Raw genomic sequence first — 27,196 nt, forward strand, 5'->3', positions numbered from 1 at the left:
TGACTCCACAAAAAAGCGCTGTAATTGTCCATAAATCACCCGTTCCCTACCGCAGCGGTATCATGCTGAAGCTAGACTGAGACTGTGGAATGAGCCAGAGCCTCAGTGCATTGCGCACGTTTTTAACTGAAAAAGCATGCACATTGCACACACAATAAGGAAGGGGTTGCAATTAAAAAGTGGTTAGAAATCCGAGTGTCTACACCCTGGGAGAAGAGGAATCAGGAGATCATTAGGGAGAAAGAATCACATTGGTATTAAATCAATTTGTCAGACGTGCTAACACTCCTTTCAAGATCTGGGCCCGATTACAACAGCGAGCGCAGTAACTCATCGCAATTAAAGCCATTCTCACTGTAGCCCGCCTGGCACTCAAGCTGCCTAAATTGGAATTTTTTTAATAGCCATCATGGCATAAGATTAAGAGAATCATTGGGGAATGCAGGTCACTTGCTGCTGTGGGCTTCTGTTATCAGTCATCCTGATCACAGCCTAATAACAGCATTACACGCCGTGATTCTACCCATAAACCTCCGCAAAACGCCATACTGAAGACATATCACTCTCAGTAAGAGCCATCAGCAAAACAGTACTGTCTTTCTCACACTTTTATCAGCCAGGGTAGACAAATCTAATTAGACGCGCCTCCACAGGTGTAATCCGCATAAAGCCAGTGCGTGTTGGTTCTCTGAACTAAGGATTGCTTAGAAAACGGAGCGATAACACCGCAATTAAAGATTAAGGTGTGGGTGATGCTTTACAATGGAACAAACTAAAGAAAACTACTTTATAAATAAAGCTAATTTACTTGTCTATAGGTGCATTGATCTTTGAAAGCTATAAATAGTTATCTATAAAAATGGATCAATTGTCCCCCACACTAATGTTTCTTACAGATATTTCCTATGCTTTTCCAATAAATTTAATTCGATAAAAAGCTGAGCTGCGTTTTACTTAAGTTGTCCCCTAGAGAAGGATTAATGAGACAGAGGTCAAATTAATACTCTAAATTATATAAGGATGTCTTTTATCAAATTAGATGAAAACGTCTGTATCATGGGGCGATAAAAATATGAAAAATATCAAGCGTTTCCAATGACACAACTTGCTCCAAATAAGCATAAGCGGAATCAATGAGAAGATGTGACCCAATTACAGTTCGAATAAAAATGTCAACATAAATGACAGAAGAAAAACTAATAATGCACAACCCCAATTTGAAATTGGTTTTGGGTCATCCGGCGGACTTTTGCTGACAAATAAACGTAAATTTCACGGTCCAGGTAACACAGAGAATGGCTAACTGTTCATTTACATATACTACAAACATTGTAACAATATAAAGCGTTTTGAAAATCAGCGAAGTTACACTTTAAGCCACTATCACAACTTATTCTGCAACATTTTACCCCAAATCTACCATTTTAGAAAAAAACTTCGTTTAATAACTCATGATGTAGTCAAATCTGATTCTCTCAAATGAAAGTGAATTAAAATGTATTAAACTTTACTTTGATTCACACAAAAAAAAATTTTTAGCATTAAAAAGGCTAAAAGCCACTGTATATAATTGGTGCATCCTAAACCTATGGGCATGTGATAAATATTACACTTTCTAAAACTCCAGAGCCAAACCCCTTACACAGAATGTGCTTTTGAATACTAGCTTTGAAAAGAAAAAAAGAATAAAAAAAGTAGCTCAAATGTGACAAAAATCACAGAATACATAACACATACAGCCAGCATTATTCTGAGTGAGGATTTCACACAGCAGAGGGTGTTAGATATGTTAACCTGTTACCTCTTTTTAAGGTGTGGAGCTCTTGAACTGAGTCGTGACCCCGTGCCTGCCTTAAGCTATTTCTGCTTACCACAAAGAAAATGACTTATGGCAAACGTAGCCAAACTTGTTCACAAACTTAAAAAACTCTGAAGACATAAAAAGCAAGGACCACAATAGAAGAAACAAACATACTTTTTAATAGCCAATAGCTCAGATTCTTCATGAATTCTTCATGTTAAATGCTGTGTTACAGTCTTATGTTATCTCTCTTACAGTAAACATCACAGGCTGTTGACTCAACTCATCTTTCTATTTGACTTTAATCTTGCTGCACTGCAACATATCGGCACTGTTAGTATTTGTTCTGTTATTTTTCTGTTCTACTGCTTCTCTAGGAACTGAAGGTTTAGCCTTTGTACATCTATCCTTAGCTATCTGCCAAGACCATAAAATGCGAATGAATCACTATTGTGCAGCCAAACCAACAGCTGAAATCATGGTCAGAATTTGAACCTGATAATCATAAACTAGATTTGCCATTTATACGCGTGAAACCAACAAAGTCATACTGGAGCAAAATCTGCAAGCTGAAGAAAACATTCAGGCACTGATATAAAAAATGACAGATACAATAAGCCAATTATTATGTTTATTTTATTGCCAATAACTAATAAATGGCCATATATATATATATATATATATATATATATATATATATAAAAAAATAAAAGTATTTACATTACAAATCGCTAAAAAACACTATTTTAAATGCTACAAGTGAATTTAGGCACCATAACAATGTACAATATGAAAATATTCGTTTACAAATTAGTCTACGTTTAACAGTTATTTAGGGTGTGTTCACATTTGTAGTTTGGTTCGTTTGGCCCGGAGCAATACATAAATAAATTAGTCGTGGTCTGTTAGCATTCACACTGGCATTTTAATACCGAACCTAAAGAGACCGAACCTTAAAGGTCCCATGACATGAAATTTTCACTTTCTGAGGTTTTTTAACATTAATATGAGTTCCCCTAGCCTGTATATGGTCTAAATCGAGCTTTTGCTATCTTTCTCTGCCTTTGAGAAAATGGAAGCTCAACCGGGCGCAATATTTTTTTTCCCAGGGTGGTAGGGGAAGACTCATGAATATTCATTAGGGAAGTCATCTCTGATTGGTCTGATGACCTACCCCTAAACCTACCCGTCACTGGGGGTCTTATGACCTCCCTAACCCCACCCCTAAATCTACCCGTCACTGGGGTTAAGACCAATCAGGGATGACTTCCCTAATGAATATTCATGAGTCTTCCCCTACCATCCTGGGAAAAAAAAGGTCGCCAACCGGGCTGATCTTGAATCTCCTCCTTATGACGTTATAAGGAGAAATGTTACCTCCCCTTTCTCTGCTTTGCCCGCCCAGAGAATATTTTCCGCCCATGAGAAAATGAGCTAGGAAGTAGGAACGATCGCGCACGCGCGATTTTAGTTTGTCCACGAGAGATATCATGGCTTTTGAGCGAGCGAAGCATAATAATTGCTCAATAATTGGATGTACAAATGAACACCGAAGGGTCAATACAGAGCTGGGCTTGCTGAATGTCTGAAACTAAAGTCTAGATCAGTACCAACTCTCTTTGGCTCAGCTACACACCTCGGACAAGTAAGTCAACTAATGATATAAGTGTGTTGCTTTACTGTTTATGGTTACCTAGGTTGTTACACGTAGAATGTGGCTGTAACATTAACTATGCAGCTATGCAGTTACTTGCGCTAATGTAAAGGTAGACAGCATCAAGTATGTGTGTGAATACCATAGACTGTAAAAAAATATGGACGTAGTGTCCGTGACGTCACCCGTAGGTTTCTGAAGAGCATTTTTGAAGCCTAAAGTGGGCGGAGTCGGCCGTCACCATCTTGGCCTCGCGTCACCTTGCGTCACTCTCGGATAACAGAAAATGGGATTATAGATTAATAGATTAACTATTATTCTGAGAGAGTGTGTGTGACAGTGATTTATGTGCATAACAGTTACATGTCAGTCACTTTTTTTATAGTCAGCGCGGCATTGCTCGTCAAGTTCGTAGAGAGCTTATTCAGTCCATTTTAAATTCTGATTTTGGCCGCCTCTCAAATGGGTTAAACCATAGATATATTACCTATGAAGTTCAAGTAAATGCGCTAGAAAATCCGCGCTCATTCAAGGATGTGCATTTATAGCACGGACGGAGAAAGCGCCGACACCTGCAGGATTTCATCTGACGGTACATTAGCATATTATAATCTATCTGTTCCGTGAGAGCAGAACAAACAAGCCTTTATATCTATAGACGTTTTTAAATCTGAAAACTCCAAAAAGCAACGAAATTGTCAAACATCCATTAGTGCATGTTCACAGAGGAAAACAACTGAAATACAGCGCTGGTTGTTCTCTCGAACGATACTCGACGACAACGACGGAATCCTAAGCCATGGGCGAAGTAAAGGGTGTATTAAATTGTATGAAATAATCCCGAAACAAGCACAAACACTGCAGAGATGGCAAGTTCAGCAGCTAAAATTTGCTGAGGTGAAGTGAGTAGTGACGTGGCTAACAGCAAACAAACGGCTAGCATTGACATCAGCGGGAATCCACCTGTCACTCAAAAGTGGACACACCCTTAATTATGCAGAACTTTAAATATTAATCAACTAAACGGATGAGTTATAAAAAAATTCACCCCCCTCACAGTTGTTATGAAGGGCAAAATTAGCTGTATAGACCAAAGCCACATAGAGAACCAGGCTGTAAACATGTTTTTTTCTGCTGTAAAGTTGGTCATTTTAACATGGGGGAGATACAGATTTGACTCACTTCTGCAGCCAGCCTCAAGCGGCCAGTCAATGAATTGCAGTTTAACTCACTTCCGTGTTGGTTTCAAGAGAGAGACGGGGAGGTTGCCGCTTGGTGAATACACACACTGTAACGCGAGTGTTGTACACTTCTTTGTTATTTGGATAACCGTTTTCCTGTTGGTTATATGGCGCGCGCGATATCCGCATTTCAAGATCGCAGAGCTTGATGTAATTGTAATAAGATAAATTACAGACGTTACAGATCTCTCATGAAAAGGCAACAGTAGGTTAGCGTTACTTAGCTACATGATAATAACTGTAAACCATCCGAATAAAGTACCATATCTTGACATAATATAACTAACCATTCGGAAACGTCCTGCTGGAGCCGCTGAGTTGCAAATTCTTCATCCGTTGCTTCTCCATCTGGATCAGATTCTGGGTCAAACTGAAATGCTTGAACGACTGTGTGTCTTTGTGCCATTGCAATATATCCAACGTAAACATGCATGGTACCGTTGCCGCAAGATGGTCAAGGCCACACCCACCCTCCACCTTGCGCCGCCTTTCTCCTCCTCATTAGCATTTAAAGCTACAGACACTGAAACGGTCTGTCTGAAGGAAGCTCATTCTGGGACTGGCTTGTAGTGGCTATAATTCTGCGCGCTGAATTTTTGGAAAGAGATTTCAGATACAGTACTAGGGACCACTAAGGCCTATATTAAAGCCTACAAAAAGTAGCATGTCATGGGACCTTTAAGGCATAGAGACACAATCTGATTGGCGGCTTTTATTACGTATATTTCGTGACAGAACTTACCGAATATCCAAAACTGTGCTGTGTGCTGGGTTAAATGTGCTTGTATGTATGTAGCCTACATATGATGGTATGGCTTTGACCAGCTGAGAAATTGTGAAGAACTTATAAAATGTGTAAAGGAGTCAAAACAGCAGCAGGAATCCCTTCGTCACACACGAATGGAAGATCTGCTGTGAGGAGAAACGGTTCTGCCTGTACTGAACTGTGATGGGCAAACTCACAACTGTGATGAGAAAAAAAACAAAACAGGCATGCATAAGCAATCTGTCCTTTTTAGGGTCGCATCTTCCTGTTTTTCGTTCGTTTCCATGTCTTTGGTTCGTTTCCATGTCTTTGGTCCGTGTTGCGTTCATATATCATTCGAACCGCACCAGAGTTCGTTTGGAAGCCGACCAAGACCCATCTTTTTAGCGGCCTCGGTCCGCTTGTTTGGTGAGCACCAGGGTTCGAATGGCAGCATTCACACTTATTCAAATGAACCTCACTAATGGCTCGTTTCCACTGAGCGGTACGGTACGGTACGGAACGTAACGGTACGCATTTATTTGCGTTTCCACTATCAAAAGCTGTGAATGGTACCAAAATGCCGAACCGTACCGTACCACTTTTTAGGTACCCTTCCATTGGGGTACCTAGCACAGTGGTACGGTACTAAAAGGTGGAGCTAGACTCACTGCAGGACGTTGATTGGTTGACAGATAATCGTCACTTGCGCGTGCTACAAGGGGAATGGACAACATACGAAGCGCAATTTTTTAATATACAGTTTAATATACTACTACTGTTACTGTGTTACGAAATGTAATTTTAAGAATTTTTCAGGCGAGAATGTAGTTGTTTAAAGCTCAAATCTGTGGTTTATTTATAAAGATGATTTTTTTTTTTCCCCGGTTGTGAGATCCATGCGATCAGCGGGCGCTCGGCGCTCATGTTTCCCGGCTGGATGAGCCTTTCCTCGGCTAGTTCTTCTGACGTTCGCCGCTGACTCCGACGGTAGTGGTTAAACATGAGATATAATTCGTCTTGTGTAGACCTAACGGGCGATCTTTGGTCTCGTGAATATATAACGTAATTCGTTCCCTGTCAATCGTTTCGGCTGAGGGCTAAGTTTAGTTTCATATTATAGGCTATTTGTATTTAACTTTACTGTTGTAATGTTAGACTAGAGCGCTGCATTTGGATATTTGACTGTTTGCTTTATTTCTTATTGTATAGCTTCTTGTACCTTTTACTTAAACTTTTATATTGGCTATTATTGATAAAACTGAAATTTTACAAAAAGAAATATGGTTTCTTGTAATTCTTGCAGTTATCACTGATGTTTATTGCAACATTTGTACAAATGCATATATTGCCTGGAATATGTGTAATTTTTTATTTATTTAAACGAAAAGAGGTTAGGGTTGCGTTTTAAATTTCGTTTTGTTATAAATAACGTATAACGTGCAGTGAATAATCAATATGCATTGCGCATGAACCACATTTGTGTCCCTATAATGTTTAATTTATTTAAATGAAAACGAAAAGAGGCAGAGTGGTGTTTTATGACATATTTTGATTTATTGTTGCTTAAAATGTACACTCAGAGTAACAGAGATAACCGGAGTAGCAGAGCGAGCTGAGTGACGCTTTTAAGAACGCGCTGTACCATTTGCATGTAGGAGTAGCACATGGCAAGTACAAACTTTGCGTACTTGATATTGAGAAAAGCCTAATGTCGGCGCTTGTCTTCTTGTGACAAACATGTCGAGGAGCAAGAACAAGATCTGCTGTATGTCATCCATTGTAGTTTACTATGTTCTTCTTCGCGTGAAAATGACGTCGATCAAAACACCACGTCTATCAAGTAAGGGTACTGTTGGCAGTGGAAACGCTAGCCAGATCATGGTTAAAAGACCCGAACCGTATACCGTACTGTACCGTACCGTACTGTACTTCTCAGTGGAAACTTCTCAGTGCCATAACAGAGCAATTGCATCAGGGTTCGTTTTAATCCAACCAAACATGCCAAGTGAGAACAAACACTAACTTAAAGTTGATCTTTAAAACACTAATAATTTAGTGTTAGATGATGGGGTAAAAATGGGTGTAAATGAGCATACAATTAAATATTGGCTGGTATATATACAATTTTGATTGATAAAAAAAAATACCTCTGGTAATCTATTTGTGTCAATGCATGGCTTTGGAGATATTCAACATAGTAAGATAGTCACATGACAAAAATATGTAAGAAACAGTAAACAGAGAATGCAAGAAGGCAATTTTTCTGTTCATGTAGCCTATTCTTCCTCTGCTATAGGATATGATCTGTAAACCCAAGCACACCACATTTCAGCTAAAGTCCATTTGTCTGGACTTCTGACATGGAGCAGGACCAGAGGCCAGTAATCACTGACTGGTCAGTCAGCTGGAAAAGACAGTTCAAGACACCAAGGAGCCTCCGAACAACACCGTAGCAATTAAACCTTAAAGAATGAATCCCCCCAAGACAAAACAGAATATTTAAAGATACGTTCAGGCAATTAAAAGACGGCTCCTAAGACAGGATGGTTGAGCAAATGATTCAGTTGATTAGTTTGCCCTCAGTGCAGCAAATAATTGTACTATCTTGGGTTTTTTGAGACGTATTGTGAAACATATAGCGGTAAACTACTAGTAAATGTTGAGTTATGACAACAACTGTGAAGCGTTTCAAAAATAAACTCTTCCTGGACTGTAAAAAAACAACTTAGGTTTTGTTGGAATTTAAATAAGGAATTACATGAACATTTATTACCATGTAATGAAAATCCTTCCAACAGTCATGATGTAGGCTATTCATTAAGTTGTCTTGGTTGTTAATTAATAAAGCATGACAACAAGAAGAACAGGAAATGATAATCATTAATGAAACCGTAGAAAATAAACTGAAACTATATGTGTCTTCACTAACAATCATCCTTGACTTTCAAGAATATTCTGTTAATATCTTACAATTTTCTCATGATAGGGAGTTTCAAATGAACAGAAAGTCAGTCCAGGATGTTTCTGTATGTAAATAAGGCCAGAGTATTATCCATATCAATATGATTCACTTTATTTCCAACTTAATGTGCCAGTGATGTAAATATTTGTATCCTGAACAGGTGCTAAAGCATTTGGATTTTAATCTAACCATTCCTATGAGGCCAGAAATATTTTTTTACATTAAATCAAATTTTTACATTAATTCCAGACAGTTTCTCAATTAATATGATGGAGTAAAAACAATTTCATAAAATAATAAAAATATATTTTTTAATAATTTAAAATACATCACTTTCCTGACACTGCTTGACATCTGACCTCAACTAATCAAACCCAACAACTTTTTCTACAAGAAATGTAGCATTAGATAATGAAACACCTTCATCAGAATAGCTTTAGGGATGGTGGGAAACAGGATAACACAAGTTATACACGAAGTATAAAAAATGTCTGTCTGTGGTCATGTTTAGTCTTGCTGTAGCATTTCTTATTACTAAGGTGTACTGTCACAAAGGTCCCTATTCAATAAACCCCAAACAAAATGTCTTTTCAACTAGGTTATGTGGAACAAGGTGCCAGACACACCAGGCCAATAACCACCTCAGGTTAATACATTTGAAATTGCAAGACAGAAGATGAATCAGTGCTGAATGAGATGATGGTGGGATGACACGGTCACACTGGATTGAAAGAAATGCGATGTGCAAGTATTGGTCCTTCTGACAACATGGACCTGAGGTCATTTGGATTCACAAACATCCTTGTAATAGAAGTCTGATCATACAACTAAGCTGACAAATACATAAATAGGTCTAACAGAGGTTGTTGTTATTGTTATTGGGTAAGTGTACCTATTAAGCCCACCAAAATCTAAGTCTAGGTTTTTTTCATAGATATTGACATGGTTTATAAGAAAAATCATTTGTTAAAATGCAAGATTTATCAGTGTATTAATGTATTAATTAGTTGATGTACATTTTAGAATATAAAATTACGTTATTTTAGGAATAAAGTCTGGCATGGGCTTAATTGGTACTTTGGCACCATTTAAGCCCATGTGTTCCAAATAAGCCAACATCATCATTGATTCACAAAATATAAAAATGTATTGATTTTAAAGAAGTAAAACATCAGTATAATTATTCAGTGTCAGGGAAGTAAAAAAACAAACACATTTTGCTAATGTTTGATTAGAGCCCTGGGTGGGATGGGTAGGTGTTAGTGGCCGGTGGTCTGGAGCCTTAAGTCGGCTTGACTGGAGTTGTAGCTGGAGTCAAGCTGGAAGTTTGACCGGGTGTATCTTGGGAGCAAAGCCGAGTTGGGGCTCCATACTCTGGGCTTAGGGTTAGGGTTAGGGTTAGGAGTCTGGAGCCTTAGGTCGGCTTGCTTACGCACATGTAAAATAATGTGATCATCAAACATTGAACAGCATAAGTCAAAACTGCCAAACGTAACGGAATGAAATGTTAAATCCGTGAAGGGGTGCAGAACTGTGAAGCAACAACAGCAAAAATGTTTGACAACAACAAAAATGTATTTCATCAGCTTTTTGCTCAAAATGTTGCTTTTTGTTTTGAAACTTACCCACATTCAAGTGTGGATGATAAAATAATTCACAAAGCTATAAATATAATTAATATAATATAATATAATATAATATATGCATGTATGTATGTATGTATACCATAGTATGTTGTTATTTCCCTTTGGAGTGAACTTTGAAACGTTGCAGATCTTTATGTGCAAACAGCAACATTACACACTAACAAAAGTAGAAAAAGTGGAAAAGCATAATAGGACCCCTTTAAAGCTAACACAAGAACCACAAGCAACAAAACTTCCAACTTTGATTTCACGGGGTCTGCAAGTATCTAACTTTCACAATCCAAACCCAAAGAGAACAAGCCTCATACATTACAATTACCTGTTTCAATAAACCAATGACTGAAACCCATTTGATCTATTTCTAAATAATAGCTTAAAGGGATAGTTCACTTTGAAATTAAATTTTGGGATGTTTTAGCTTACCTCAAGGGCATCCAAGAAGTAGGTGTCTTTTTTTCTGCAGTAGTTTCAATTTTGATATTTTTAAGTCAAACCGTTCTTGTCTGTCAGTCATATAATGTCTATGGTCACTATCTCAAAGAGTATGCACAGAGTCCAAATTAAACAATTCCCCATCGTAAGTACACATTGATGGCCTAAGACACGAAACGAGCGGTTTGTGTGAGAAAACGAACAGTATTTATATAGTTTTTACCTCTTATACACAGCCACGTCCAAGTGATCTGAGGGCGCGTGCGCTTCCTGGTGTGTGACGTGTACGCAGACTGGTGCATAGATATATACACTAAATGTCGCCTTGTCTATGGCAGTTCATTGGAACGAATGTCTTTAAGGCGACATCTAGTGTATATATCTATGCACCAGTCTGCGTACACGTCACACACCAGGAAGCGCGCGCGCCCTCAGACCACTTGGACGTGGCTGTGTATAAGAGGTAAAAACTATATAAATACTGTTCGTTTTCTCACACAAACCGCTCGTTTCGTGTCTTAGGCCATCAATGTGTACTTACGATGGAGAATTGTTTAATTTGGACTCTGTGCATGCTGTTTGAGATAGTGACCATAGACCTGCATTATATGACTGACAGACAAGAACGGTTTGACTTAAAAATATCAAAATTGAAACTACTGCAGAAAAAAAAGACACCTACATCTTGGATGCCCTTGAGGTAAGCTAAAACATACCAAAATTTAATTTCAAAGTGAACTATCCCTTTAAAGTAAACATCCTACCACAAGTGTGCATTCATTTCTGAACATCACCTAAAACCACAGACTCCAGTCTGTGTAACAAATTAGAGGAAATACCATCCATTCTGTAATATATTTAGATTCTATTTATCTGTTTTTCTCAAATGGAGCAGATAATCGCATGTCTAGGGAGACTGCGAACAGCTGAAAATGTACTAAACAATACTGTGGGCCTCAGTATCATCAGTTCACATCACAGCAAAGAAACACATTAAAGCCAACCAAGTCAAAATGCCATTGAAAATTGGGCACAAAAAAAACAAAAAAAACAAAGGAGGAATCTCAGGAATTTAGAAGTTTTTGCCTATAAAGTATGAGAGCATGACATGGTGTTTCATTCTCTTGAAAAACTTGGAAATTGTAAATTAAGCATGCAATTATTGAACAAGTTACATTGTGGTCTATTAAAAAAACTTACCGTTACTGAAATAAGCTTGTCTGCGGAAGCCTGAAAAATGACAATACATAGTTCTGCTTTGAGGATTCTGGCTATCAAGTTGAGACAGGCCAGAGGAGCAGAAGAGATCGCAAATACTTGGAAATAGGCGTGTTTAGCTTTAGCAGGAAAAAAGCCCATCTGAACACATGAGTCATGACCTCCCCCTAATGTAGCGAAGGTCTTATGTCTGATCATACACGGCTACATCCATCCAATTCGAGTCAACATATTTTGGTAGTTGGTTGCCATGGTTAAATGAGACAGACAGCCAATGCATCAAGCGAGAGAATAGCCAAAGAAATGATTCATCCTCACTAATCTATTTATAGGACATGCATATCCATTATGTCTTTCCTTAAATTGTGATGGCAAGACAAGAACCACAAGGGAAATTATTGGTTTTAAGAAACTACCAGTGTTATTTGGGCTTTGAAAATAATGGATATGAATCACATGGATTTCTCAACAAGGGATTCAGAACAAGACATTAATATGGATTATATTACTTAATGTGTCAAAACTGGGTGTGTCTCTTGGTTTTTGCTTCCACAAGCACTGTGTTGCTGTAGGGTTAGGTTTGGGGTTTATAGGGCTTAGGGGTTAGAGCTTTGTCATGACAGAAAAATAACAAACAACTGAAACGAACAGTATGTGGATGTGACTCGGACCACAGCGTCGCACTTTAAGGACAAGGAAGTGGCCATAAAGAGCCAAGCCCAAACCCTGATGTGTCTCCATTTGCAACTTTATGACAAGAATTTACACTTTGCCACAACCACACACACACACACACACACACAGAGACAACATTAAAATGTCACAGTGACACTAAATGGATCTCAAACACATACTTTCCCTTCAGGGGAATGTTTCTGTTAGAATTATTGTACATTCCTGCTAATCTGAATGGTCACCAAACACCAAAGTCAAGGGATTGATTTCTAGGGAACACAAAATAATTATACCCAGAATGCCAAATGCAAATATCAGGGCATTAACCCTATAAAGCTTACAGTATCACACTCATTATATTTTGTCTTCTAAATGACCAACATGATCAAAACCATAGGCTATACACAATCTTCTACATGCCTTCTGTTATCAAGCAAAAATGTCCACCGTCAGGTTGTGGTACATCATGTGTGTCTTTTTGTTTATGTGTCTTATTTAAAGATGAACATTTACCGCACTGAAGCAACTTTGATCATAAAATTACGCATTTAAATCTTAAAACACATTATTAAGAACTTAAAACCTAAGAACAAATTATTGGGAGATATAGAGTGACAACTGTAATTTATATTATGAAAGTATTATTGTTATAAGGATATCATTGATTTACTGTCCATTACAAGATATCAGAATGTATGAACCAAAAAAGGCGATGCATCAATACGATGCAAACATAAGGCTAATACGCATGTAAACTTTTTTTTAGTTTTTAATTTTTATATTTTGTGTAAAATATTAAACAAAAAAAAAGTTTCTGACTATCCATGTCTAACTGGTTATCCCAGCAGCTCTGTTTTAAGGTTAAACTGGCCAGTTGCACACAGACACATATACTCACAAAAAAAAGCTTCTTCACTCAAATATCAAAATGTTCCACTTTACCCAGTGGTAGGAGCATCTGGACACTACTAAACCTTCACTGACATGGACTCAGAGCTAGTCTTGTTAAGAAAAATCTTGAACGAATCATTCTCGTTCATCTCCAATGAACTGGACTCGTTCATACGTTTATTCAAACGAGTCAGTGGGATGAATCAAAAGTCCCACCCCTCCCACAGGTGTCAATGTGAAACAATTAAACAAACTGATGAAAAGTAAAAAAAAAATTATAAAAAAAATTACAACATCACACATCAACCGTATGATACAACTCTAAATTTACATATTCAAGTTGTGTTGTCATTTTTCTTTGACACGGAAACTTTTAATGTTGCGAACAATAAAGTTGACAACGTAGGAATTTGTGCCGAACAACGGCACTTCAGTCAAGGTTAAGAGATTTAAAAAATAAAATAAAAAAACACTTACATGTTCATACGCGGCGGAACTCATGTTACTTCAGCAAACAGACACCAAACAGAAACTCAGATCAGTCTATCCAGGCGCTTTCTTCTGCGTCTTGGGTGAAATACTCAATTGTAAAAGTTGTTTGTGAAACTTTAGAGTGTGATCCAGCGAGTCCCGCGGCGTCCTATCTCTCATCTCTCTCGCCTCACCTGAGGGCTGGTATGACGCTGTAGTTTCGCTGACAAAACTACTTCCGTCACTAAACTCACCGGCGTTTACAAATGTTACTTCTTCTTCCTCTGGCGGTTGGCAAACCAACTTTAACATTTCCGTCAGAGCTCAATGTCACAAAGTTAGCAACTGCGGTCACGCCATCTGTGAAGCGCAGTAGAGTAGCAGTGGTTTTTATATATTTTTTTTATGTTGGTTTCAAACAAATTAATTTTGATTTTGCTGTTTGGTAATCAAGTGAACACGCTATTCCGACGACGAGAGGTGTTATTGAATGTAGACTCCAGCTACCTGAAAGGTGACAAGTATGTCATGTAGATATATGGCCAGGGCAAGTTGTCACATTTTTAAATGTTAAAAATATTATGTACAGTACAGGCCAAAAGTTTGGAAATATTGCTATTTTTAATGTTTTTGAAAGAAGTTTCTTCTGCTCATCAAGCCTGCATTTATTTGATCAAAAATACAGGAAAAAAAAATGTAATATTGTGATATATTATTACAATTAAAAATAATTGGTTTTCAATTTATTATAGTTAAAATTATCATTTATTTCTGTGATGCAAAGCTGAATTTTCAGGATCATTACTCCAGTCTTCAGTGTCACATGTGACATCCAGTCTATCACATGATTCTTTAGAAATCATTCTAATATGATGATTCATTATCAAAGTTGGAAACAGTTCTGCTGCTTAATATTTTTTCATAACCTGTGATACTTTTTTAGTAAAAAGTAAAAAAAAAAGAAGAAAAAAAGAAGCAAATGTTTTAAAAATAGAAATCTTTTGTAACAACAATATACACTACTGGTCAGTAATTTGGGTTTTTTTATTTCTTTTTTTTTAAAATAAATCAATACTTCTATTCAGCAAGGATGTGTTAAATTGATCAAAAGTGATAGTAAAGAAGATTTATATTATTAGAAAATATATTTTTATTTTGAATAAATGCAGTTCTTTTTAACCTTTTATTCATCAAATATATTAGGCAGCAGAACTGTTTCCAACACTCATAATAAATCTGAATATTAGAATGATTTCTAAAGGATCATGTGATAGACTGGATGTCACATGTGACACTGAAGACTGGAGTAATGATCCTGAAAATTCAGCTTTGCATCACATAAATAAATGATAATTTAAAGTATAATAAATTGAAAACCAATTATTTTAAATTGTAATAATATATCACAATATCTTTTTTTTTTCTGTATTTTTGATCAAATAAATGCAGGCTTGATGAGCAGAAGAAACTTCTTTCAAAAACATTAAAAATAGTAATGTTTCCAAACTTTTGGCCTGTACTGTATGTATGTAGCCTATGTTAATGTCGATCATTTTAGTTACTTTTTTATTTTTATTTTGCTGCTGGCTGTTTCATAAAGTGCTGTGTGTTTCGTAATCGTTTTTGAAAGCCCAGGTAAAGGCTCCAAATAGTGACAACATGCCCCATTATTGTCAAAATCTTTTTTCCCTGGGCAATAATAGTGGAAATGTTCAGTGTCACCTATTAATCACATTCTTATTAAACACTGCCATCTTATTAGACATATAAACCTCATTAGCTCCCTAGAACATTACAGCCTATTCATTAATCAATACATAGGCCTATGTGTGTTTGAGCGTGCGTGCATGGTGTAATCATTTATCTTGACTTCCCTCTAGCGACTCAAGCCTGAAACTACACCACAAGCAGGCACATCTATGTGCAAGTAATGTAGTGAGGAACAACAGCGGCTGTAAAATCTATTGAAATAATCAATTGTAGGCACCAATATGCATTTAGCTGGGTGAAAAGTATAAACTAGTATGCCTACTTATTTCTCCCCACAGACTTCGTTTAACCTCTTCTTTTCTCACAGGCGTCCACAGTGCATTTCTATGAATGTCCAGCAGGGGCCGCTGTTCTTCAGCAAATGGACGCCCACCCTCTGCGCAGCCCGAGCGGAGGAGGGTTTGGTTTTACAGGGGGGAGCCGCAGCCGACTGTCATTCACACCGAGATCTGCGGACACAGGAGATATCTCAGCCTAACGCCGATCAGACCAGCTCGTATCCCGCAGCAGACCTGTTCAATCCCGTTGCTTTTTCTTTTGTAAATAATACAGTAGTCAAAGCAGGCATTCAGAGAAATCAGCAAAGTTAAATACCAAGAAGAGAAGGAAGAAGAATGGGGCAGAAAACGCCATTAATATTGATGACTTTATTGTCTTATTGCGTCTGGAGAGATGAGGTAGGATCCGAATGCGGATAACACATTTATGTCTTGTTCTAATTGTCATGTACTTGATGTACTTGTACATCATTTTTTTTGCAGGCTGTTTTTTTATTTAATTATTATTATGCAGCCAAATTTAAAATATAAAAACAGTGAGCGTGCAAATAACACAATTCTGGGGTCAGATCTGATATTTATGAAGGTTTGTCTGCGTATATCTGTGCGTGTGTGTGTGTGAGAGAGAGAGTGAGAGTGAGAGTGAGTGAGTGAGAACCAATTGGGACCTTGGCCTGATAAATGGAAAGATAAATTAGCTGAGCATTTTTATTTCTTACTAGGGTGGGGCATGTTTTTTTCATTACAGAATGGATGGTTAGTATAAAGATCGGTATCACTGAGTAATATATTAGATTCAGAAATTGCTGTCTTGTTGCAGATTACCAGTATGCAACTTAATGAGTTGCCATGCATCTTAGATTGTAAAATTTCAGTCTCTGTTTCTGCAACTATAGACAATTTATATGGGAGCAATTCACTGCATCAGTAAAATGAGACATTTAAAGTGGTCTTTCTGATCAAATAGTTTGAGAAGCTGACATTAATCAACACGGACTGTTATAGCAGACACGATCTGAACCCTGATGGTTGAATGATGTCTGGGGGTTGTTGATCCAGTGCTATTAGATATGCTGCAGCCTCTGCGGCCTGCAGTGCTGACGAAGCCTGCTGTACCTTCAGGCCCAAGATGGAAAAATTATGTTACTCAGACATTTTTATGGCAGACATCCCATGCTTATTTGTTTTTCTGTTTTTTATTTTTTTTTGCATAACAGGAAATATTATTGGGTGATGAAGCGTTTTAGTGAAGGGTTGAAAATCCTTCTTGGAAAAAGACAGAATAATGGGGCAGATTTATTTATTATATAAAGACTTTATGTAATATGATGCTAGATTTGGCCACATGCAGATCAAGTGTTGTGCATGGATCGGGATTGGATTGGGATTGTGTCTGTCTGCAATGCATGGATGTAAACGTTGTAAATCCCTTTAACCTCTTGTGAACAAATCAGGGTAAGATCGGGAGAACACATATGTGACCCTGGACCACAAAACCAATCTTATGGGTCAATTTTTTATTTTTTTAATTGAGATTTAAGCTGAAAGCTGAATAAATAAGCTTGCCATTGATGTATGGTTTGTTAGGATAGGACAATATTTGACTGAGATACAATTATTTGAAAATCTGGAATCTGAGGGTGCAAACAAATCTAAATATTGAGAAAATCTCCTTTAAAGTTGTTCATTATGTTGGCGATTTTGCTGCATCCACTCACAAAAATACATGTTTGATATATTTAAGGTAGGAAATTTACAAAATATCTTCATGGATCATGATCTTTACTTAATATCCTAATGATTTTTGGCATAAAAGAAAAATCGATAATTTTGACCCATACAGTGTTTTGTTGGCTATTGCCACAAATATACCCGTGCGACTAATGACTGGTTTTGTGATCCAGGGTCACATATGTGTAATTTTACTGCATCCAAAGGGATTTTTAGTGCCACCGTTTTAAAGCTGGAAAATGTTTTAGCAGGCGATATCGGTATAATTTAAAATAATCCTAGCATGAACGCAATTTAGCATTTGTCTTCAGTAAACAAGAAACAAACAGTTACACTTTACAATTAATTTGTATATGTGTATTCTTTATAACACAACACAATAGTTATCATTAGAGGTCAGCCGATTTAACCGATAAATCGGCACCGATAAAGGATTGCTGGAACATTGGTTTATCGGCAAAAATCCATAAAATAGTTTTTCCGGGGTTGCATCCGTTGCTGGAGCGGCTGAGAAGGGTCCACTGTCATTATACTGTACGAGAGCGCCCCCTAGAGGCGAAATAAAAACTATCACTGACGCCTCCTGGAGTTTGTTTTGACACGTGAGGAGCTGGGCACTTCAGAAACGGATTTATATAGATACAATATACATATGCATCTATTTGCAATGGCCTTTGTATAGATATTTTAAAGATGGCCAACTTTAAGCTGTTTGGATTTATATGAAATAGAAATAGTAACACTTTACAATAAGAGTCCATTTGTAACATTTACTAAGGTTAATAAACATTCACTAATACATTTTTACATTTTTAACACTGTTATAAAGTTCAGCACTATTTTATGCATTAAGTTTGTTTTCATTCAGTATCGATTTTAAAAACTATAAGTTGATTAATCGGTTATCGGCCAACATGGTCCAACCTAGTTATCGTTATCGGGTAAAATCCACTATCGGTTGTCCTCTATCTATCTATCTATCTATCTATCTATCTATCTATCTATCTATCTATCTATCTATCTATCTATCTATCTATCTATCTATCTATCTATCTATTTATAAATACATACATACATATAAATATTCATAATTAATTCAGTCAATTCACTGAGGTTAACACAACCTTATTGTAGGGTGTTACCTGATAAGAAAATGCATTTTTTTTCTTTATTCTATTTTGTTCAGTTGTTTATTCAATCATTCACAAAGCATAATCAATGACCAATAATCAATCAGCTCTGAAACGGCTCTGCTGTTAATATGAATCCCCTTAATGAAGTCACATCCTGTCTCCCAGGATGCAATCAGTTTGATTGAAGTCAGTGAAATTAAATCTTAACTTAACCTAATAATCCTAAATCTACTAATGTCTTTAGAAACAAAATTTGATAGATATTGTGTTAGTACTCGTCTCCGTAACCTTGCCACATTTGAAGCTAGTTTGTAGCTACATCTGTTTATCGATGAGTAGCTTGGTGTATATCTAGCCTAGGAAACCTGTATTTTGGGTCATAAATGAAAGCACATTGGTATAACAGTAAACGCCATCACCAGCTCAAAAGAAAGCACTAAGCAGAGGAAGGGGAGGGAGAACGGGCTGATTCTTCTGTCCCCCTCCTTCTGTCTGAATGTGTCAGCACTCACCGCGAGCTGCCGGTCCACAGATGCTGCCGCCGAGCCTCATGGGAAATGAGTAGCAGAGCCTTTAGGGTGTGTCTAGGAAACCCACTGTCACCTTCATCGTGCAGTGACCCAGTGTGTCCGTACAGTGATGGTAGAGCAGGCTAGATAAGATGGGTTTGTGGCGAGGCAATCGTGAGTCTATGAGGGGATACCCCTTTCTTTGTTCATGTTTATTACAGCAGTGCCTTTAGAAATGTCTGTGCACTTATCATAAAATATTAAAGAGAAAGGAAATATGATGACGTATGTGTGGACTACAGAGGGAAGGTTTTTTGTGGTCAGGTGTGCACATTCAGTTCCATTCAATGTTTACAACACAGCATCACTGATACTCTGAAACATCTTAGCAGCACAACTGTTTTCAACATTGATTATAGTGATACATGTTTCTTGAGCAGCAATTCATCATATTAGAATGATTTATGAAGGATCATGTGACACTGAAGACTGCGTAATGATGCTGAATATTCAGCTTTGACATCACAGGAATAAAGTACATTTTAAAACATGAGCTGAGACTTCTTTCAAAAAACGAAACTCTACCCTAAACTTTTACTTTAATCATTGATTTATTATGTATTTGCTTTAAATAATAAGCCAGATTGCTTAAATGCACATACTGTCATGGGTGAGAGTTAATAGGGTTTCAGCTGCCTAAAAAAAAATATTTTTTTTTTTAGAGGATTCAAAATGTTTAAAGCAAAAATAAAACAGTAAAATGTAGTTTAAAATAATCAATACATTTGTTCCACAGTTTTTCACTTACAGCAGAATGATAAATATGTAATCATTCAAATGCACTGATAACAATATTTATGTAATAATCAGTGTTTACCTACATAAATATTTTTGCTAAAAATGTAAAAAGTCACAAAAGTGAAGATGCAAATGAATGTATAAATGATTATTATGAAGTGATTCAATATATTGGACATTTCAAAAGAACTGATTCAGAGAAATGTACTACTAATGTTGTTGGCATCTTTAATAATATCAAATCATATATCATATCATATCATATTAATATTTGATATTGGCATATATAATATAATATAATATAATATAATATAATATAATATAATATAATATAATATAATATAATATAATATAATATAATATAAATATTTGATCACCCAAGTCTGTTGGTATGTCAATAGAAACATTGGGTCTAATTCATGACATAATGGGTGACACAAATTTCAGTGTAAATGATTTGTGAAACCATTGTTCAAGCCAAGAGAATGTTTTTACATTTTAATTTGCCTTAGTGCTAAAAAAAGAAAAAAATTATATTACGTTCACATGGATAGCATTAGCAACAGTCCTGTAAGTATTTTTCTTTGATTAACCATGTATCCATTCACAAATAGATTACAAATGTAGCTCTATTGAAATACACCTGTATGGCAGATGGAAGCTGGAGGGATAAGTGTGAGAGTCTTTAAGGTCACCTTGTCATGTGAAACAGTGAGCATAATTCCATTTAGCAATAATCTGGATGAGGTGCAAATCCCATCTTTTGTTATTTCGAAAGTGGGAGAATGCAAAAAGTTGACAGTCATATCCTAAGAGGATTAAATACTTCTTTATGTATTAACCACCAGTGAAGATTGCTTAAATTTATTAGCCATAAACCCATCTTTCATTGTTCAATTATGCTGGGCTGGTAAGAGCATTACTGGGATTACCGTTGCTGCCAGTAACTCTGTTGTGTTGTACAGTCAGTCTTTGGCTTCATTGGTTTTGCCGTCACGTTTGAGCATGTTAGATTACCCCTGTTTGACTCACAATAAAACCACTTCTTAAATTTTCACCCTGAATATGTGGTTCTCAAAAAAAAAAAAAAAAGCACAGTTTTCTTCACCGCACCTTACGATGTACCTCACGTAATCTTCTCTGGGAGTTGTTTCCCCTCATGAAAGCAATGTTTAGACTGTTGTGAAGAGGTTGTTTGTTGATGCTAGAAACCAAGTATTATTCTCATGGTTTTTCGAGGGTTTTTGAGTGCTGCAGTGCTCTTTCGTACTATGTTTATGCACGGAGGAAACAGCTGAACTGTGGCCTGTTGTGTAGCTTGTTGGGAGTGTGAGATTCCTTTGAGAATATTTTGATATTGGATTTCTATAGCAGAGGAGAGACTCCACATTATGGAACCTGAGACCTGATGAAGCTGTACTGCGAAGCCCCTCGGGGACCGTAGCATGAAATGGTTCCAAAAGTTGAAAATTATACAGCACATCTGGACTGAGTTTTTTAGCAACAATGTACATTGCATTTTGATGATTGTGGCTTCCCGGATGATTCATTTATCACAATGGTATTTACTGTTTTTTTGTTGGTTATAAAAAAAATAAAAATTACATATATATATATTAGAAGCAAATATATAGACTTTTATACATTTATTGAAAAGCCTATTGTCCAATCAATTGTTAAATTATATAAATTTTATTAACACAGTTTCATATATAATATAATAAATTTTAGGGAGATTTTTATAATATAGTTTATATCATTAATATTTAAAAATTACATAGAAAATATTAAATAATAATTCAAATAACTTTAATTCTAAAAACGTATTAAAATAATTACATTTTAAAATATTACATTACTATTTTTATTATTACATTATACTAAATATTATGTATTTATTTATAATTTTAGTATGATTTTTATAATATCGTTTATATCATTAATAGATATAAATTACATAGAAAATATTACATTATAATTTAAATAACTTTAATTCTAAAATCATATTAAAATAATATTTTTGAAATATTACATTCGATTATTTTTATTGTTACATATAGTATAATACATAATATTATTTTTGTATGATTTTTATATAATTTATATAATTAATAATCATATTAATATTATGAATACATACATTTCATATGTAATTTAATGAGCAATTTAGTATGATTAGTAACATAATTTATATAATTAATACAATAAAATTGCATATAGAATATTGAGTAATAATAATAATAAAAAAATATTTATAAAATTACATGATTGAAATAAAATTATTATCTTAATAAGATTTTTAAAATTATAACACATTGTTATTTATTTATTTATTTATTTATTTAACAGACGCTTTCAGTCCTTAAAAAAAGTCCAGGACGTCCTTATGTAGTGATTGTTAGCAGAGGGTGGTGGAGGGGTAAGACAGTGTTAAACGAGTACAGAGAGAGCCACGGAGGGAGGACCCTTGGGTGGTGATGTGCTTGAATTTGTAAATTGCCCAGCATGCTCAGCTCTTCCCAGTAGACTGTGGCCTTGTCTGTGCAGAGGCACATCGGCTCTGGCTGCAGGGCAGGGGATTTGTTGAAACAGATACGAGTGTACAAGCCCCACCAGATTCCCCCTCTCTCGTTTAATTAATTTCCGAGCATGGGAGATAATCAGGTTTCACTAATGTTTTCCAATGTGCTTTGCTCCGCCATGTGCATTTGCTACAGGGTATGAAATGCACCATTTCAGTGCATCATTCCTCTCCGTTTTTGTATTCCTTGTCAGTGCAGAGATGAAACGTGTTCTGTGACTATGAAAGAGATACACTGCTCATTTAAAATAAATGCAGCTGAAACCCATTAACTCTCACCCATGACAGTATGTGCATTTAAGCAATCTGGCTTATTTGGCAGCCACTATCACTCGTGTATGTTGATTATAAAATCCAAGGCTGGTGAATTCCAGCACCTTTTTTAATGCATCTTCTAATGAGGGTCTGGCTAAAAATAAATGCATAAATGCAAATGTTTCATTTCAGGATTTTGTGGATTGAAATGAAGGCAAGTATGGATACATCTGCAAAATACGTCAGATCCAAATAACACAATCATCCAAATAAATACTGGAGATTATGACTGCCTTGATTAAGCAGTTGTGAAAAGTGTTGATTACAGCATTCCATTTACTTATTTAGCAATTTTTTTTTTCAGTAGTTGAACATTGTAAACCAATCACAGACCAGTTGTGTGCATCAATGACATTTGAATTAGTTGCTAAACAAGAGGGAAGTTTAAGCAGTATGATGTGTTTTACAATACACATTAAGGCCCACAAAAAGGCAGTGTTTAATAAATATCACCCGACTCAGGCAAAAAGCTATTTGCTAGATGTCTTGCTGTTTGCTTGCAGAGTAGAAAGTGAAACACATACAATGCAATCAATGTGAAAAATCTATAATGCTCCCATTACATGGCACATAGAAATTAAAAGATTTATTGTGCAGACAGACAGCATTTGTTAAAAATGTTTGAATTTTGCCTTTCGTGCTGCCAAGTGGTTATAGTGTTCGTCAACTGATGTATACAATAGCTATTCAGTTACACAGTTCTCTGCCACACTGAAACAATCTATATATACAGTATATAATATATAATAAAAAATATATAATCAATAAGTTATGACAACACATGTTTTTACATTGCTTTAACTCTTCAAAACAAGTTAAGCAATTTTCAACTTTTATTATAAGTTATACAAGACTCAACTCATTTTTAAGTCAGTGTAATGTGATTTAAGTTAAAATGACTTAAATATCCAAGTTGATTGTACTTGGATTTTATTTTTATTTTTTTACATTGGTGGATGTGTAACCTACATAAAGAATATGGCTGTCGTTGCGCTACATAAATAAGTATTTTAATGTCAAATGAATTAATTCAAATAAATACAAGTAGCAATTTTTTTTTTTTTTATCATAATTGTGCAGCCTTATGAGTGAGAATAAAACCCAGTGCAGATTTCTGTCTGTGTCTTCAGCCTGCCCAGGGAAAAGCCTAATTGGCTCTGGTTTCTGTTCGAACTTTCAGAGATTGCAAGGCTAAAAAATAAGGCTGAAGTTTTGGCTTCCCAGTAGGAGGCTTTAGTCAGACAGCCTATGGAGCTTCTGCAATAAATTGATAACACTGCTCTAGACTTTTGCTGGAGGGGGAAAAAAAGTGTGAAGAAAGAGCAAGAGAGAGAGAGTTTACATAGAAAGATACAGTAATGGCAGATGAAAACTGCAAGCCAGGGGATGGGATGGGAGGGGAGTGTGAGGAAGATAGAGCGATATTAGCTTAGGGAGAAATCCTAACCCTGCTGGCCCCGGTTTGTTGGCCTGATCCGATTCATCTCTGTCAGAGATCCGCACACGCGTTTGGCCTGGTGGGAGATGTCGGTCAGTGGAGAGATGTCACGAGCCTGCAAGTCTTCAGAGCACAACTCATATAAAACCAAGCCGGGCGTTTCAGGGACCAAGAACCGATTTCAACAGCGATGGGAGTTTTGCAATAATGAATGAACAATGTTGGCCTTAATATAAGTATTTCTGTTGTAAATGTCAGTGGTTTTGCATTGGCAAGGTAGACCAGCGGCTAAATACAAGAGTGCAATGCAAACTGGGCTAAATGAGGAGTGTTAATAGATTTATAGCAAATGGAGCAGGCAAATAGCTGTAGGCAAGATAAGATGGATTTGTGAGATTGAAGACAGATTTAGAACGACCTTGGAGGAATTCTGTGGAATAAAAATATATATAGTCCTATTAGTCTTTCATGAGAAATGTCGGTTCACAGACTTCGCACATACCACTGAGACGCCACATGAAATAAATCCCCCAGGAAACATGTTGGTTAGAGCTGAAGCATCATCAAACGTGTCTTGTGGAGACGGCAGGTCGATTCCATTTTTATGGAGGCCCACTTTTTTGTCCATCGTTTGCTGGTGCAGAGTAAAAATGCAAAACGTGTTATGCAAATGATGGTGTTTTGCCTATTATTTTCCTATCACCTGGATGTAAAATGTCAAATCTCATATGAGGAATGCAATGATTGCCAAACATCTGTGCCATTACTCATTATAAGGATGAAAACTGTAACCACGGATAACAAAACAAACTTTTGCACAAGCAAGAATCATTCACATTTTCTTTAGAAATGTATCACCCATATGTTGTGAATGAGACCCAATGTTTCTATTGACATATAAGCAGGCCTGGGTGATCTATTATATTATATTATATTATATTATATTATATTATATTATATTATATTATATTATATTATATTATATTATATTATATTATATTATATTATATTATATTAGAAATGCAGAATCTGTTTGTTCTAAAAAGATGCATTGTCTGTCTGTGTTTATTGTCTAACCATGAGTTTGCATTAGGGTTTGATATGTTTTGATGGAAAAAGTCAGGTGACATTAATTCTTGGCAGTTCTCTTGTCTCTGGGTTTGTGGCGTTCCGTTCACAGTGTCTGCTGTTGACATACAGTATGAAATAAGTTCTGCCTCCCCTGGTAAACAAGATTGGGTCATTTTTTTAGATCTCGGCTTGTGTAATTCGCCTCATCACCGTCATAGGGACTATTGTAGTAGAGTGTTGTTACCAGGGTTGTGCACCATTCAGAATTGAACATTTATTTTAAATTTAATTTATTTTGCTGAATTTGAATTGAGGTAGCACACGGTGCAAAATTGCAAACTTTGAATGTTGGCTTGTCTGAAAAATATATTTTTTAAAAGACTTGAAATTTGAAGCCATACACTGCTGTTCAATCAGGTATACTGTGTGTGTGTGTGTGTGTGTGTGTGTGTGTGTGTGTGTGTGTGTGTGTGTGTGTGTGTGTGTGTGTGTGTGTGTGTGTGTTTTAAAAGAAATTTGTGTTATTATTAACTAAGGATTTTTTTGTTAAATTGATCAAAACTGACAGTACAGACATAATGTAAGATTTTATTTTAAATAAATGATGTTCTTTTGAACTTTTTATACATCAAAGAATCTTGAAAAAAGTGGCATGGTTTCCACATTAATGACAACATTAATAATAATAAGAAACGTTTCTTGAGCAGCAAATCATATTAGAATGTTTTCTGAAGGATCATGTGACACTGAAGATGCTGAAAATTCAACTTTGACATCACAGGAATACATCGTTTTTTAAAAATATATTACAATAGAAAACAGTTATTTTAAAGTATAACAATATTTCAAAATATCATGATTTTTACTATATTTTTAATCAATAAATGCAGCCTTGGAAAGATACTTCTTTCATAAGCAAGAAAAAATCCTCCCAACCACTAACATTTGAACAGTAGTGTAGATTTGTATTTAAATTTTAATAATTGTAGTTAATGTATTTCATCATGTTGAATACATTAACACCTGTGGAAGAACACTTAAATACACTACCTCTGTTGAATTACAATTAAGTAAATTCCACTTCCTGTTATTTCAAATCAAATTCCACATTGATCTTCCTGTGGGGTGCGGCCAGTTCACTTCAAATTCACATTCTTGAACTGAAAGAGATACAGTTCTTCAATTCTGAATTTTGCAGCACACTGTTATGTATCAAAACCCCAAAATGTAGTTGTGTGTGACACTCGGCACATTTTAAAACAGAAGATGGCTGGTTGCTGCAGCTCCATCAATAATGTAAGGCCTCGGAAAGGCCCGGACTCTTGCTTGTCGGATCTGCTTGGGTACCTCTGTCACGCTCTCCTGTTCTCGAACGTCCCTCGTTCCACCGCCCCTCTTCTCTCATGACACCCCGTACGTTCATCCCCAGCCGACCCGCCGTTGCTTTTCTCCTCTTTTTTCCATCATCTCAGTTTGTTTTGCAATCAAATATTTATCATCTGTGCCCACTTCACTCATTCTCCATCTGTCCCTCCCCTTCTCTTCGGCTACTTCTGTCAATCTAACGGCTGTCCTGTCTCTAATAGAACTCCATGTTCTCCGCAACCTCTGTCTCTCTCTCTCTCTCTCTCCTCGAATCATTGCACCACAGCATTATGGTCTATCTTGGCTTTTTCATCACTTTTAAAATGTTTGCTTTTCACAGCAGCAATTCATTTTTCCTTTGTGCTCTCTCTTTGCGGTGTGATCTTTCATACAATGCGTTTTTTCCCACAATCTTTTACCGGCGGCATATTTCACACGGGCAGGAAGTCTCAAGGACGCAGCAAGAAA

At 36.3% G+C, this 27,196-nt stretch overlaps 2 protein-coding genes across 4 annotated transcripts in view; one reads left to right on the forward strand and one right to left on the reverse strand.

Moving 5' to 3' along the window:
* Positions 1-14,022, reverse strand: part of st14 (ST14 transmembrane serine protease matriptase) — a 37,795-nt gene extending 23,773 nt beyond the window's left edge. Inside the window, exon 1 of one of the 2 annotated variants that reach the window (XM_082179117.1) lies at positions 13,746-14,022. In XM_082179117.1, coding sequence (XP_082035243.1) covers positions 13,746-13,769 — 24 coding nt within the window. In that variant the 5' untranslated portion in view covers positions 13,770-14,022. Of the gene's footprint in view, positions 1-11,684; positions 13,655-13,745 lie in introns of those variants that run through there. The other variant, XM_082179116.1, reaches the window with a different exon arrangement.
* Positions 14,023-15,899: 1,877 nt separating this feature from the next.
* Positions 15,900-27,196, forward strand: part of aplp1 (amyloid beta (A4) precursor-like protein 1) — a 60,909-nt gene continuing 49,612 nt past the window's right edge. The window contains exon 1 of one of the 2 annotated variants that reach the window (XM_082179128.1): positions 15,900-16,186. In XM_082179128.1, coding sequence (XP_082035254.1) covers positions 16,124-16,186 — 63 coding nt within the window. In that variant the 5' untranslated portion in view covers positions 15,900-16,123. The remainder of the gene's footprint in view (positions 16,187-27,196) is intronic. The other variant, XM_082179129.1, reaches the window with a different exon arrangement.

Source organism: Leuciscus leuciscus, assembly GCF_965113295.1.
Source record: "Leuciscus leuciscus genome assembly, chromosome: 9".
Taxonomy (NCBI): Eukaryota; Metazoa; Chordata; class Actinopteri; order Cypriniformes; family Leuciscidae; genus Leuciscus; species Leuciscus leuciscus.